The following is a 14,740-nucleotide window of genomic DNA, read 5'->3' as shown; positions in this document are numbered from 1 at the left end:
CCTCTTCCCTAAAACCTGGGAAAGCCTCTCTGGCCCTGGCTATGCTGCCGGGCGTGCTGGAGCTGCTGGAGCAGGATCCACAAGGAAGGGCCTCATTGGGTCCCTGCCCATGAGGGAACACAGTGGGGACATTCAATGGGTCACGGCTGTTGGCAACCCGGAGTCTTTGAGTTTGTAGCAAGGAAAACAGGCTGAGGAAACCTCCCCTCCGATACCTGCAGGGAGAGATGTCGGTCAAATCCATGAAGGAAGACCATAAAGTCATAAATGTGCACCACAAAGTCATCGATTGAGAGTACAAGGGCAGGCAGATTCAGAAAAAACGCCTGCACTCTCTCTTCTGGGAAGGAATCGGGCAGTTTTCCCCACTTTTTTAAAGCATATCAGCATCCCCATCCTAGTCCCAGTAAAGAGAAGCTCTTCATGCTGTCCCCTGATAGAGGACCCATCTGCAAGAGCGTCTCCGTGGCGCTGGTGGCTGCGCACCACGGACTCCAAGCTAACGGGATCAGTTTCTTCATTTCTTGGTCCAGCTAAGTATTTATGCAATGGTTTTGAAACTAGAGCAGGGTAAATTTCATTAAAAATCAGGAATAAATTCTTCACGGTGAAGGTGGTGAGATGCTGGAATGGGTTGTCCAGAGGAGCTGTGGATGCCCCATCCCTGGAAGCGTCCCAGGTCAGGTTGGACGGGGCTTGGAGCCACCTGGGCTGGTGGCACAGAGGTGTCCCTGCCCACAGCAGGGGGTTGGAATGAGATGGTTTTTAAGGTCCCTCCCAACTCAGACTGTTCCATAATTCTATGATTTTTGATCCCCAAGCGTTCGCCGCGAGGCGTCACGGAGCCCGGCTGTGCTGGCAATGGCTTTACACCGGCCTGCCCAGGGGACACAGGGAAGGAATTCCTCGTTTTGTTTTGCTTATGCTCCTGGCTTTTGCTTTACCTATTGTGAAACCGTCTTTCTCCTGACCCACGAGTTTTCCCGCTTTCACCCTCCCTATTTTTTTACCCCGTCCCCACGCGGTGGGAGCGAGCGGCTGCGTGGGGCTGAGCTGCCAGCTGGGGTAAACCACAGCAGTTTCCTTCCAATGTAATATTATTTTTACCTATTAAGTTACATGTCAGGAGTAGTTACTGTATCATGTCATATTATGACAAGAATAATAGTCGGAATATTCTCATTTTATTTTCCATTACAATCACAAAGAGCAGCTGTTATCTGGTGCGATTTGAGACATCTTTTCTTTGTTCTAGATCAAAGAGCGGCTCCTGTTTGTGCCCCAGTGCAGCCGTCAAACCCTTTCGTTGCAACACAAGCAAGAGCCACTTTGATCTAGAGGCAAGTATCAAGCCCAAACCTCACTTAATTAAAATAAATAAAGAAACCAAACGCTAGAAATTGTTGAAGCTCTTACGTCATAGTACAACGCGTCAATGATTGGAACCTTCAGTGGTACGACATGAAAAGTTGGAAGGACCAAACATCCCCATGCACTGACCAAATTTTGAGATACCCAAACAAATTTTCTTCAAAACTCCAAATAAATAAATAAATAAAAAGTTTTTCTGACACCCAAATTTATGGAAAACTGAAAATTTGAGCTTGTTCTAATTCAGCAGCTACAGTTTATTTTCCTTTGTGACATTACTCTATCGCTTACCTGTTTTCCAGAACTTCATCTTCGAGCAACTTCCACTAGAGTCTAATTTGTTATCACACACATTTGCTGAATTCTTTCTGGACCAGCAGATCTCCATGGCCGAGAGGGAGGGGTAAAAAAAAAAGAACCAGGCTTTGTGAACCCAGAGTACTTCAAAGGCACATTTTAGTTTCATCAAGGTCTCGAGACAGACAGCCTAAGATTTTTTCTTTAAATGTATGATAGATTTATAAATTAAAACAGCAAAAAAGAACATGTTTTGATTTAAATATTTTTCTATGAATTGCATACAATAATGTTGTAAGAAGGTAAAAAGGTACTTGGGAATCCTTCCATTTTCAGATTATCAGATGGCAAGTTTAGGGATGAAGTAACGTTCTCCTGGGTTTCTCATCGGCTTCGCCGTAAATTTTAAAGGACTGTTTCAGCATTTCAGCAGATGGAAAGCCCAACAGCTGGATATTAATGCAGCTTGGCACCATAACAATTTTGGTGGTTTTGTGTTGTTTTTTTTTTAATTAATGCCCTACTGTATTACAAGGAAACAGTTTCTCTTCTTTTATTACCACCCTAAACCTGAGGCAAGCCTTAAATATTATTTAATTTAATTAGTTCTTACATTTTCCTCTCTTGCAGGATATTCAGTAACGCGAGGTTCTTCCCCAGCTCCCTTTCTCGCCGGCAGATAAAAATCCTGCTGATGGTGGTGGGAACACATCAGACACCTCATTTACATGCAAGACGCGTTACTGGGTTATGGAAAGTAGAGATATTTTCAGCCAGTTCACCTTTTGCTCTGCCTTCCCAAGCTGCTCGGCTCGACGCCCTCTCCCCGCAGTACGTGGGGGATGTCGCCAGCTTCAGACCCCTCTGCTCAGCCCCATGGGGCTCGTCCCACCTCTGGGTTGCTCTCGAGAAATGAGTTCAAGGTTGATAGGGCTGGCATCAAGCTGGCATCGCTCCTCTCCCTCATCCCCGGCTTTCCGTAGAATCGAAGAATGGCTCCGGTTGGAAGGGACGTTGGGGATCATAAGGGCAAGGATGCCCTTAACCTTAGACCGAGGTCTCACCCAACCTGGCCTTGGACATCTCCAGGGAGGGGCCATCCACAGCCTCTCTGAGCCAGTTTTCCTTACCCTTGTGTTTTGGAGGAAGGATTGGTCATCCTAGAAGATGCCTCCAGTCTTATCTTTAAGCGCAGGTGTGGACCTTTGGTGTTCTCAGCCCTGTTTGCTTTCCAAGAGACGTTCTGCCACGTAGGACCCCACCAAAAGCTTTGCTGAAGACAAGAGCTACAGCATCTGTCGCATCCCTGCACTTCACCATGGAAAAACCTGTGGCTCCTGTGCTCAGTCTGTTGAGGGGAGGTTCCCACTGGGATTTGAGGACGTAGACTCACTGCCATGTGTGCCCGCAGTAGAAACAGACCAAGCGGAGCCTCGAGGGACGGGGCTGCCAGGACGGAGCTCCTTGAGCCATGTTGGAGCAGGAGCGAGCCCAAGTCTCATCCTGAGTGAGAAGAGTAATGAAATGCTGGTTGTGCCTCCAGCACAGCCTCAGATGGTCGCCGGTGCTCGCAGTAACAGCAACCACCACTGTTTGTCACCTTGATCTGCCCCCTGGGTGACCAGGAGCAGCAGCATGTTCTTGGCTGCCTGGACTTCACAAATCTTGTAGGTGTTTTTTGCTCTGGAGTGGGTGTCTCACCCTTTGGAGGCAGCAGTAAATAACATGAATGTCGTGATTAGTCACGTAAAAACCAACTGACCTTGACAGCCGTGGCTGGGATGGAGCCCGGAGAGCAGAGCCTTTGCAAGGAGCCCTTGGGAAGGGGAGGCACAGCATCTTGGCACACAGATCATCTCCAGGGACTAAAAACCTGTTCCCGAAGCTTCCCAGTTAGGCAGTGCCTCCTCTCCGAAGCACACACTTCCAGCCAAAGATGGAAAGCATCACCTCAAAGCAGCAAATTACAGCAAAACCCAGAGCCTGGGGACAAAGGCACCCGCGAGGATGAGCAGTACCCAGCTCTGAAGCTTTTGGTCAGTCCAGAGCAGAAAAACCAGAAGCTGAGTCAGGCTGCCATCGATAAAGCGATATCCCTGCCAGCAGGCTTGCTTGAGCCAAGGCTAAACCCCGCCTGGTACCGGCTCTGCCCTCAGCATCCCCATCACCTGCATCTTGAATCGCCCCAGCGATGCTCCAAAAGTAGAGCAAGGAGAAGTTTTGGCCATGAGCAGTCTCAGGAGGAGACGTCAAACGGCAGCAGCTCTGCGAGGGGAAGGGAGAGGTGGCTGAGAAGAGTGAGAAGTCAGGGCAGGAGTGGGTGTCCAGTCCAGGTACTGGTGACAGCGCGCCAGGAGGCTTTGAGTCTGCGAGAAGTGCTCTGTGAAAGAGAAAAAAAAAAAAGAAGAAAAAAAACTCCAACCAACATTCGAGCAGCAAGGTGAAAGGTCTGGAAAAAGCGGCGAGCGAGAGGGAAGGAGGCGGAGGAAACGTGGGCACAGAAGTAGGTGGTGCCACATAGCAAGTTTCTGATGTAGCCGGGAAAGGCATCCAGAGCTCCCGATTCCCAGTCCCACGCCTTCACCAGGAGACCATCTGTCCTCTCCCGGGGGGAAGGAGCCCCTGGGTCAGGCATGAGCATGTTTTCCCTCATCCCACGAAAAATAGCAGGCAGCGCTGAGCCTCAGCACGGCTTCTCGGGGTTCCTGCGCCAGCAGCTCTGCTCCAAGCTGGGGCCGTGCCTGCTGGTACCTGCGCTGCGGGGAGCAGCATCCCTCCTCTGGGACCTGCCATCCTCACCTGCCTCCTAAAACGGCGGCTCAGCAGATGCTTCAAAAGCATCAAATGATAGCTCCGAGGGGGTTTTTCTTTTCCCTGGTGCCCAGCCATAGCTAATCCAATTCCTCCTTCTGATGAGAGGTCTTCTTGCAGGGAGACTGACATTCCCCAAACTCTGCTGAACACCGACCTTAGAGCAAAGCAACCAAACAGTTAAGGAGAGGTCTTTTCTCTTCATGTTGCCCAGCGCAACGCGGGAGCCTTCACGCCTTGAGCTTTAAAAAAGCGATGAGCTGTAGGGGACGGCCGCATGGATGTTGGAAGGTTGGATGCGCGTGGCGTTGGGTGCAGGGGGCTTCTCGTCATCATCTCCCTCCAGGTATCGGAGGAAAAGTGTCCAAGACCAGGAGACTGAAATACTGCTCAATGGTTCTGGAAATCAAGGTGCAGTTCTTCCACAGAGAACAAAGCATCTCTGGCAGGTAGCTTAGCAGCACCTCGCGGGGTGAGGAGCAGGTAACACATCCTACCTCTTCCCCAGCAGAAAAAAAAGCGCCCTCTTTCAAAGTGCTTTGCAAATATCACGGCCCGTAAGGGGCAAAACACTTCAGGCTAATTTAACAAGCAGGGGGTATGGGTGGGGGCAGCTCCCTGCGCAGCCGTGACCGGGAGAGCGAACCGAATCGGCCTCTTCCCATCCCATGGGAACGCAAACTTTTGACATCGTTCAAGAGGCCCCGTCAACATAAACCGTGCATTTACATGTCTTCTTTCTCCCCGGTGCCAATTTTGCTGCGTTACCAGTAATGAAGCTTTAATGCCACGTATTCAGGATCCCTCGTTTGCCCTGTAGAAAGTTTCTCTCCGCGCATCAGACTCGGAGAACAAAGCGCGGGTTGTTTAGCCGCAGGAGCTAACCACCTGTTGTAATACTTCGTTGATCTAATCTTCCGTTTTAATTAAAAGCCTTTAGGTTCAGTTTGCAGGGTTTGGGGTTTTTTTATTCCTCCCTGCACCAACCACGGACTTGCCACCTGCTTCGCCGGCTCCATCCTGGCTCCCAAACACATGGAAATGGCTGGGGAGAAAAAAAAGAGCAAAAACAAACCAAAGCCACCTCAACAAGCACCCAACCTGAGACTAAGCATCACCCAGCCACTGCTTGCGACACCCTCTGTTTGAGGGGAGAAACAACCTGCTTTTGGGAAACAAGATGGGACCCCGCTCCGTGGGCACCCGGAGGATTGGTTCCGATACCAAAAGTCATTCCGTAGGGATGAGAGTTCAGCTTAGTTTCAAGCACTGACATGAATTCTTCTCTATCTCATAATTAAAACATCTACAGTTACATCAGAGATCTCCTGCGATACTTTCAAATGGCCACTTTGAGTATCATTCCAACTCTTTTCCTCCACGAATTTAAATAAAACCCAGACTCCGCCAGCCAGCAGAAGTGCTGTTCAGCCTTTTGAGCAGGTCGCTTCAGAAGAGGAAAACCAGCAGGTAGAAAAACAAGATCTCGGAAGATGCCGAAAACAAGATAAATCCAGCGGCAGAGATGCCACCCTGCCGAGGCCACGCACCGGCACAAGAAGACACGAGAAGACACGACTCCCTCTCCATCCCGTTCGCAATTCATTGTTCCTACCCAACTTTAACAGCTTTTCTAAGAAGTGCAGCGATAGGCATTTAAAACACACCAAAAACTCCGTGTTCACGCTATTTCTGGCGTTTCACCTCTCAGCCCTAGCAATACAGCTGGGTATCCTACGCGGTGCCGAGCAACCCTACGGAGTCATCTTCAGCCAGCGTGGCCACCCCTGTGAGAAGGAAGAGCCAAATAATTACCGATGAAGACTGCAGCGAGGCTTTGGGCATACCAAACGGCTGCGGTTTCCCATGCTTGGGCAAGAAGCCTCTATTAAAAGCTGAGCCACCTCTGGGGTGTCCAACGCACAGCGTATCCAACGCTCTCCGGCCGGGACGCAGCGGTAGACGGCAGCTCCGCGCCGCCGTAGACCTGTCAGGATGAGTCTCAACACGTGGCGCGTCGTGCCTTGCCGCGTCGTTGGACAGCAAGTGAAAAACAATAAGAAGAAAAAAAGGAAGAAAAAAAAAGAAGGAAAAAAAAGAAAAAAGAAGAAAAAAAGAAGAAAAAGAAAGGATAAAAAAGAAGGAAAAAACAAGAAGGGGAAAAAAAAGAAAAAACTATTTGGATCTAATATGTGAGTGGGCTGGTATGTGCAAAAGAGCTGAATATGAAGTACAACACACTGGATGCTCCAGTAATAACTGGGCGCACGCTGGAGACGAGCCAGGGAGGGGAGATGCAAGGAGGATGCTGCCGAGATCTGTCTGGGAAGCTCGGAATGAGCATGAGGCGGATCCCGAGGCTCCATCGAAACCAGCAGGAGCCCGTGGTCACCTCACCCAGGGGCTGTGCCCCTCCCGGGCTCACCAGGCACCCTCCCGGGGGGCAGTTTCATTTGGCACCCAGGGAAAAGGCTGGATTCTTAAAAATGAGGTATTTGTTATAGGCTGGATCGCGCTGCCGAGCACAGACAAGTGACTTTGACAGGTCCTTGAGAAACCTAAGAATGTGTCCCCAGAATTTCTGTATTTAAGGTGTGGGAAAACGCCAGCTCGTGCACGGCGATGCCGAACCTAAGGGTCTCCTCGGGCGGTGATTTTGTCTTCCTGAAATCCCTTCTTGGCAGTCAAAGAGATGTCGATGAAGCGCAAACTTTTCAGGACATGTGGACGAGGCATTAGGGGGTTTCAAAATGCCTAAATATGATCCCGTCCTGACTCGGTGGGTCAGCCACGAGCTACCCTGAAGCTGGGGGGTTACTCGGCTCCGCAGAAACCTCCGAAATTCCTGCCCAACCTCATGACGAAAAAAAAATCATTTGCATTCGTGCCGCTGCATGGGAAGAGTTAACTATTTTTTATTTTTATTTTGGCACTGGGTTTCAATGGAGGCTTATGCGCAGTTTTACAACCCAGCACTGCTATGTTTTGCACCACTGATTTACAACCGAGTAATAAGTAAACACAAGATTTTTTGGCTACATAGGATTTTCCAAGGTGATTAAATAATTTTCTAAATCGCTCTGAGAACGAAGCCGTCTAAAATCCCCAAGGTAATAGGAAATTAACTGCACACACACGCGTGCAGAAGATATAGGAGGAATTCAAATTTACCGAGGAGTAATATAAAATATTTAAGAAAGCAAACAAGATGGAGTAAAACCTAAAATGCAAAAAATGGTGTAAATTAAATCTATTGGAACTGGCAGTGACTACCCTTGCTGCGCAGCTCCATGAGGGCACCAGGCTCAGCACGGCCCCTGCTCCACCCGAGCCCGGCACAGGTGGTGCCCGTCTCGGATGAAAATGCTTTAAAGACCTCCAGATATTTTTTTTACCAGGCGAAAGCATTCATCAACATTCATCTCCAACCACTGACTCACCCGAAGAACGGCGCCTTGGGAGCCGCACAGGTTGGGTCAGGGATGGCAGTTTTGGGGCAAGCAGTTGTTTGAGGCACCATCTGACGACTCAAGGGCTTGACCCAAGCCCTACGTTAAGGCTTCCCAAGCTTTTCCATGGTGGGAGCCACCTCCACCACCTCCCTCAGCCCCCGGGGGACTGCTGGAGCTCAGCACCTTGGAACGGCAGCCCAAAACCCCATGAGAGGGCGGACTCATCCTCCACGAGAGCTGCGGGTGCGAGTGATGGGGCAGGGTGAGAAGCCTCACCCGGGTGCCTTCACGCCGGCACAGCCAGGCAGGGGGAGTGCAGAGCCCCCAGGGGAAGGGCTCTGGAAAGCCATCCCTCCCGAGCAGCTCGAGGAAATTCATATTTCATGTTCTGCTCCCTCTCTGCCCACGGAGTTCTTTCTCGTGGTGGTGCGTAGGTGTATGTGAGGGATTTATCCTTTCCCCACTGAATCACTGCAGCACAACATCTTTTCAACCCTTCTGTACAGCAGAAAGAGCCTCATGGCATTTCTCCTCGTTTTCCTGCTCTTAAGGAGACAAGCCAGCCAGCTCCGCAGCGCGTCCGCGCTGCACCCCAGCTCAAGGCTGGCAAGTAGAACCACCCCTCCTAGCCCTGGGGGAGCAGACAGTCCCTCCTCCCGCACCCCAAAACCGCAGCCCAGCCCACCTGTGGCCAGCACGACGGCACTAAAGATGCTGTTGCCTTTTCAGCTGGAAAAAAACGTCTCAGAGCTCAAGGGAAAGTGCCCCCAGAATAGTTTGCTCCCCTCACCACCTCGATCCTGGTCCAAGTGTTACCGAACCCCAGTTATGCAGCTACGAGCGTTCCCACTTCAACTAGGGGTGCTGGAAGATGTTTCATCACCACGTCTGAGCCCGGCGTTCGAGTCTTCTGTATTTCAAAAGGAAAACGGGCAGGAAATGAGTTTCGCGGCTGCCGGCACGAGCAAAGCCATGGCCATGAGAGGATGCTTCCCCCGCTGGCGATCATGTGATCACTTCTTTAGAAAAAGGCTCAAGTACCCAACAATAAAAATTTCCAACAAGCTGTTCAGGTTTTTTAGCCCTGCATGAGAAATAGGCCCCTCCTGAAATTTCAAATTAACGTTAACGACCCTTCTGCCAGAGTTCTAATCCAACAGTGCTCTCCAGTTGAGCTCCTCCCAGCGTGATGAGACGCAGGGTCTGGTGGATCCGACCAAGGCCGGGGGCTCTAAGCAGGACGGCGCTGCCCAGCATCACGGGGTTTGTATCAGCCTTCAGCCCATCACCGACTTCTGTGCCATCTCGGCAACCTCAACCTTTTCAACGGGTTTTTTGCAGGGTTCCTCCAAGCTTCCCTCTAATACTTTTGTGCACTGGTTCATCTCTCTTCCCTTTTTTTATTCTCCCATCTCCCATTTGGTTTCTGTCAGAATGGTTTGGATTGGAAGGGACCTTACAGATGATCGAGTTCCATCCCTGAATCACAGGCAGGGACCCCTCTCTCCCACCAGCCCAGGTTGCTCCAAGCCCCATCCAACCTGGTCTTGAACACTTTCAGGGATGGGGCATCCACAGCTCCTCTGGACAACCCGTTCCAGCGTCTCACCACCCTCAGAGCAAACCTCCTGCCGTCCTCCAGGGACACTTCAGCACCTGACTCTCGAGCTCTCAAAAAGCACATCACAAAGACAACCACTTCCCTCCCTCTCCGAATTCCCAAAGATCACTCGTGCCACCTCCCAGCAGGTGCGCTCCGTTTGCAGAACGCACACATGCAAAAAAAGAGCCGGGAGCAAAACCAGCAAAAGCACAGAGGGGGCATTAGATGAGTGCCGTGCCGCAGCCCCTTCCCGGGTTTGAGGTCCTCCCCTCTTTGCCTTGGCCTCCTGGGTGCACGACAACGCCACCCGTAAATGAGGGGTCAACCACGAGAGCAGGAAAAGGCTTCTTCCAGTCAGAGCTGCAGTTCAAGCTGCTCGCTCCACCCCTACCACCAGCAAAACTACCATCTCCTTCCAGAAAATACAATTTCAAAAAAAATAAAGAAAAAGGAAAAACCCTGGGGAAACTAAGAGTTCTCATGGTGAATTTTATTTTGTAAGCGACGATATAAACATGTGAATAAGAACAGGCATCGTTGGTGGGGCTTTAACTCAAAGAGCCCCGAACCGAGCAAGCCTTGAAGAGCAGCCGAGCTCCCGCCCGCGACACCAGGGGCTGGCCAGGCTGCAGTCCCCCCCCACCTCCGGTGTGGAAGGACCAATGCTGGAGTATTTGCTATTCGCTGAACGTACGCATAACCCCAGAACGTACCTCCCAACTCTCCCCCTCCCCAGTTAAAAAAAAATAATAAAAAAATTAAAAATACAGCTGCAAAACAGTGAAGAAAGAAATGAAACGGCTGCCAGCTTATCGAGACTGAAATGGCCTGTCGGGCTATAAACTGAAATATCATTCTGGAGGTAACCAACTGGTTGCCACACAAAGTACTGTATTTACAACTCAAAAATATATCTGTTGTATACTTTAATTTATAGGAAATTTTAGTACATTAGTGTTTACAAAATAAATTCTGGACTCAACTGAAACAGCGCGCTCCTTAGCAAAGTTCTTTGTCCTTCCTCTCACTTTAATCGAAGAGACGGGCAAGCTCAAGAGCTTCTTCTGCGACTCCACGCGCCACCTTGGAGCGGGCCAGGTGTTGGAAAGAACAGAACATTTCCTGCATCTCTAAAGTCTTCTCGCTTGGCACCTTCTACCACTGAAGCCGTACAGATGAAACCTCAAGCTGTCCTTTGACAAGTTCCGTGCACGTCTCACGACAGCCACTCAGCTACTAACCGGGGCACCGGCTAACGTAACGAACCGAAGAAATATCCGTATTACTAGCTCACACAACGGGAAAAGAGGAAATATTAACCACACACCCAATCTCTTATTTCTAACAGCACAGCTGCGAACGCCATCGCTTAAAAGTACTTGAGTAAGTGAAACAGTACCATACAGCTCAAGAAACACTTTTTTTCCCTTAAAAAACCAAACCAAAACAAAAAACCCAAACGTTTTAATAGTATAAAAAGTTGTTTACTGGTGTTTCTACTATAAAGCTTTGTTTCACAAATCAAAAGTGATAAAATGATCGGATTACGTTTACAGTGATAAGAGAACCGCAGCGCAGACATTCCAGCTCAGGTTTTGCTGACCGTTTCGGTACGACGCGGACGGTACGACGGAACCGTTCGTACACAAGCGATCGACGACACGGAGCGAATCGCAGACACGAAGCGCGACGGGGAAGTTCACCCACCGGGCACAGCGACCCTGCTCCCCTCGGCCTCCAGAGCGCGCCGTAGGTGAAAAACGTGCTTGATAAAAACGAGGCGTGGAACTCTTCTGACCGCGGGGAAAGCAGCTTACGCGGAGGGGAGAGGGACGCAGGCAAACAGCGAATCCTCAGTTACATGCCAACTATTTCTCCTCAGGTAAAATGACATCTGCAAAAGTGAAAATGTACAAAAAAAAACCAAAACAAAACAAAACACCACCCCAAAAAAATGGTCAAATAAATAAGGAACATGGCTGTTAATTAATCACAGATATAAAGAAAGGTATTGGCATACTGTATGCAGCATACGGTATATTCATAGAATCATGTGGGCTGGACAGCACTTAATAAGGAGTTGCAACTAAAGACATAACTCCTTGTCTCTCTCCTCCGAAAGATCTTACGGTGTTTGGATCTCAAGTGCAACCTTTTACACCGATGCATAAACCCCGCATCGTATTTCATCTGTGCCACACCTAGGATGCTCTTCTCTTTTTTTTTTTTTTTTAAAAAGATCCACAGAGAAAAGTTATAATGGTCTGGGTCACAACTTTTGCAGCCCCGTCCGTGCTACTCGGTCTCTCAGGTTTCCCACCAGCTGAGAGATCTGAGCCACTGCAGAGCGTATCGAGCCACAGCTTTTCCCAACAAAGTGGGAGTCCATTGTACGGACTCTTCCCTGCTCTCCCTGGCGCTTCCCATGCTCCTGAACCGCAGGGTAGGTGTGTTACTTTGGAGTGTGTTATGCAAAGGCTGCTGAAACCACTGAAGGTGATGTAAAGATAGTTAAGTGACAAGTACGTCCGCTATAATACAGAATCAGGGTCTAGGTCTATCAAATGCTATATCCACATAACATTTTAAACCATGAAATATTTTACTGTTTTCCTTTTTTTTTTTTGCCTTTTTTTTTTCTCTACAAGCGTTGTTGCAGACTTGCTGTTAAATGTGTCACGAGGTTCGCATTCCTAATTCTCCAAGGATTTTTAGTTCAAATGTTTAACAACCATATCTACGCTAGGTACACTTAAAAGTAGACATTGAAATTTCAAGTAAAATGAACTGTAGCCACATCTACTGGACTCAATACACGTCCCAACATCTAGATTTACTTTGATAAGTTATACAAATACATAATACATTCTTAAATAATGAAGACCCACAATATTAATTTGTGAATCTTCCCACGTTATAAAACCACTTTTACAGGAATGTTTATCCACCTGTATTACTGTTTTCGTTTGCAGTGTCTCGTTTTTCTGTTTCCACAGATTTACTGTACCAGTTCTTAGGCTTTGGCTATTGAAATCTCTTATTTGAATGAGGCAACACTGGTTATTAAGGCTGTTTTTTGTGTTTTTTTTTTCTCTTGTGAAGTTTCATGCTTTACTATGACACCGTTTTCCAGAGCAGAATGACTATCTTGTGTCTTCAGGTTCTGTTTTTATGACTTTCCTTTCTACGTTGTTGAAAGCCGAATGAGGAAAATCCTTTAAGATACCAAGGCCTTCTGTATTAAGAAAAGGAAGAAAGGAAAGAGATGTTAAAAAAACTGCTTGAAAACAACGTTCTTAATTCAAGAAAAAAGGTTCACGAATCGTACAGATACTAACAGCTGAAGCAATCAATTCTGCCTCCTTCTAGCAGGCTTTAACCCCGCTGGGTTAGAACCACCTCAGCTACACTGCAGCGATGACAGAGTAATCCCCATGGATTTACTCCAACCTCTCCGGGCTCAGCGGAGGAGGTGCACTCTTCACTTGCATTCACAAGGGCACTGGTAAAAAGCCCCAGCTAAAAACGTCGCCAAGAGAACGAGCACTAGGATTGGGACAAACTGCAAAAAAAGGTGAGCTAAGACCGTAGGACACTGAAGTGGAAGATATAAGACTATGCTGAACCTTTGGAACGCTGAACCTTTGGAACGATTACTCTTACACTTTGCCTTTCAAATAACCCGTTCCCATTGCACATGCCAGACTCAGGTGGGCTTTTATCATTATTCCTCAAGCTGCGAGAGTCTCAAGAGATCCTGGGCTTCGTTTCAGTGCTCTGAGCACTGAACTGAAACCACCCATCCACATCTCGTAAAGGATTCTCGCTGTCAAACACAGAACAAGTCTCTCCCAGTGCCAGGAGGAAATGAACAGAAAGTCTGTGGTGACAGACAGGTGCCACAATCTGCTTATCGGAACCTCACAACTGCCTCCTCTCTGTTTTTCCCAAATAATATTCAATCTGATTCTAGATGAGTAACTATCAAACCTCCTGGAGTTTTGTCCAAAGCCTTGATTAAAAGGTCGCACACAAAGCATGCCGGGCTGGGCTACTCCGAGCCATCACGTACGAGTAAGTTCATGGCAGGCTTTGAGAGAAAGGGGGGCTAATTTCCAAGAGACGGCACTAACCCGAGGACTGGGACTTTGCCTCACCACCAGGGTAAAGCCGGATCAAATCACCGCACAGAGGTTTTCCAACGTGCTGCTCTCCATCGAGTGAAATATGCTGCAACTGTCTGCTCGGCAGGTTTGACATTCGGAGATTCAGCGGCCTTTCACCTGCAAGTTGTTCACAGCGAGACACCGATGCATGAAAAGCAAAGCAATATTTAAAAAAAAGAAAAATCCCTCGCCAAACAAGGTTTATGTAAACACAATGCTTTGCAGGCTATTCCACTGGCACTGCTGGAAAGGAACACTCAGCCATACCAAAAAGAAACCAAACCAAAAAAACTCAACATGTTCCTGCTCTGCTCAAAAACCCCTTTGAGATCCTAAAAATTCCCTGCTCCCACTGCACAATCCCTTTGAGATGACAGTGGATAAATGGTATAAAGAAATCTGCACTGTCAAGAAGAGCTGGAGCCACACACCTAATTCTTCCTGTACTCTTGGGTACAGCATTGCTTGTCCACACAAATGAATGTTTCAACGCTTACTCACACTGATTCTCCTAAGTTCCTCCCTCTACAGCTTCTCTCCCTACGCCCCCCCTTAAAAACAACAGCTCTTAAAAAACAGATACAAGAACTTCTGGTTGTATGTCTTCTGTTTATAACATTTTATCTCATTTCACAACGGTAAAAAAAAAAAATCCAAACGGAAAGCCCTGGAACAAAACAAACACTCCTAAAATTAATGCAAGCTAAGGACTAGCCAGTTGGTAAATTAAAGAGACAACCACAAAACTGTAAAAGCTTTTTGAAGAGTAACGAGCTACTCAGAGCATCATTACAATCTGCTTAGTTCCAAGGAATTTACATAGCCAGCTCCTCAGGTTTTGTTCCTAGACCGCACAAAACAGGTAAACGAAAAGGGGCACCGACTCCATCGTCTCCTTTACTTCCCATTTCCACGGAGTGAGGGCGCAAACAAAACGCCACGCCCTCTCTCCTCTTTTCAAAACTCGGCATGAAGCCAGAGCCAAGTTCTGCCCTCGACAGCAGCACTGCACCCTCCCCTCCTTCCCCCCAACACTATCC

General features: G+C 48.4%; 1 protein-coding gene across 1 annotated transcript in view; it reads right to left on the bottom strand.

Moving 5' to 3' along the window:
• Window positions 1–12,483: 12,483 nt before the first annotated feature.
• The window catches only part of LOC104278633 (NGFI-A-binding protein 1-like), a 17,250-nt gene continuing 14,993 nt past the window's right edge, over window positions 12,484–14,740 (bottom strand). Inside the window, 2 exon segments of the mRNA XM_009875660.1 lie at window positions 12,484–12,769; window positions 13,668–13,817. Of these exon segments, the coding sequence (XP_009873962.1) occupies window positions 12,678–12,769; window positions 13,668–13,817 (242 nt within the window). The 3' untranslated portion in view covers window positions 12,484–12,677.

This window comes from Apaloderma vittatum, unplaced genomic scaffold, assembly GCF_000703405.1.
Source record: "Apaloderma vittatum isolate BGI_N311 unplaced genomic scaffold, ASM70340v1 scaffold22468, whole genome shotgun sequence".
Lineage (NCBI taxonomy): Eukaryota > Metazoa > Chordata > Aves > Trogoniformes > Trogonidae > Apaloderma > Apaloderma vittatum.
Note: the sequence above shows the minus strand (reverse complement) of the source record. Positions and strands in the feature narration are given on the sequence as shown.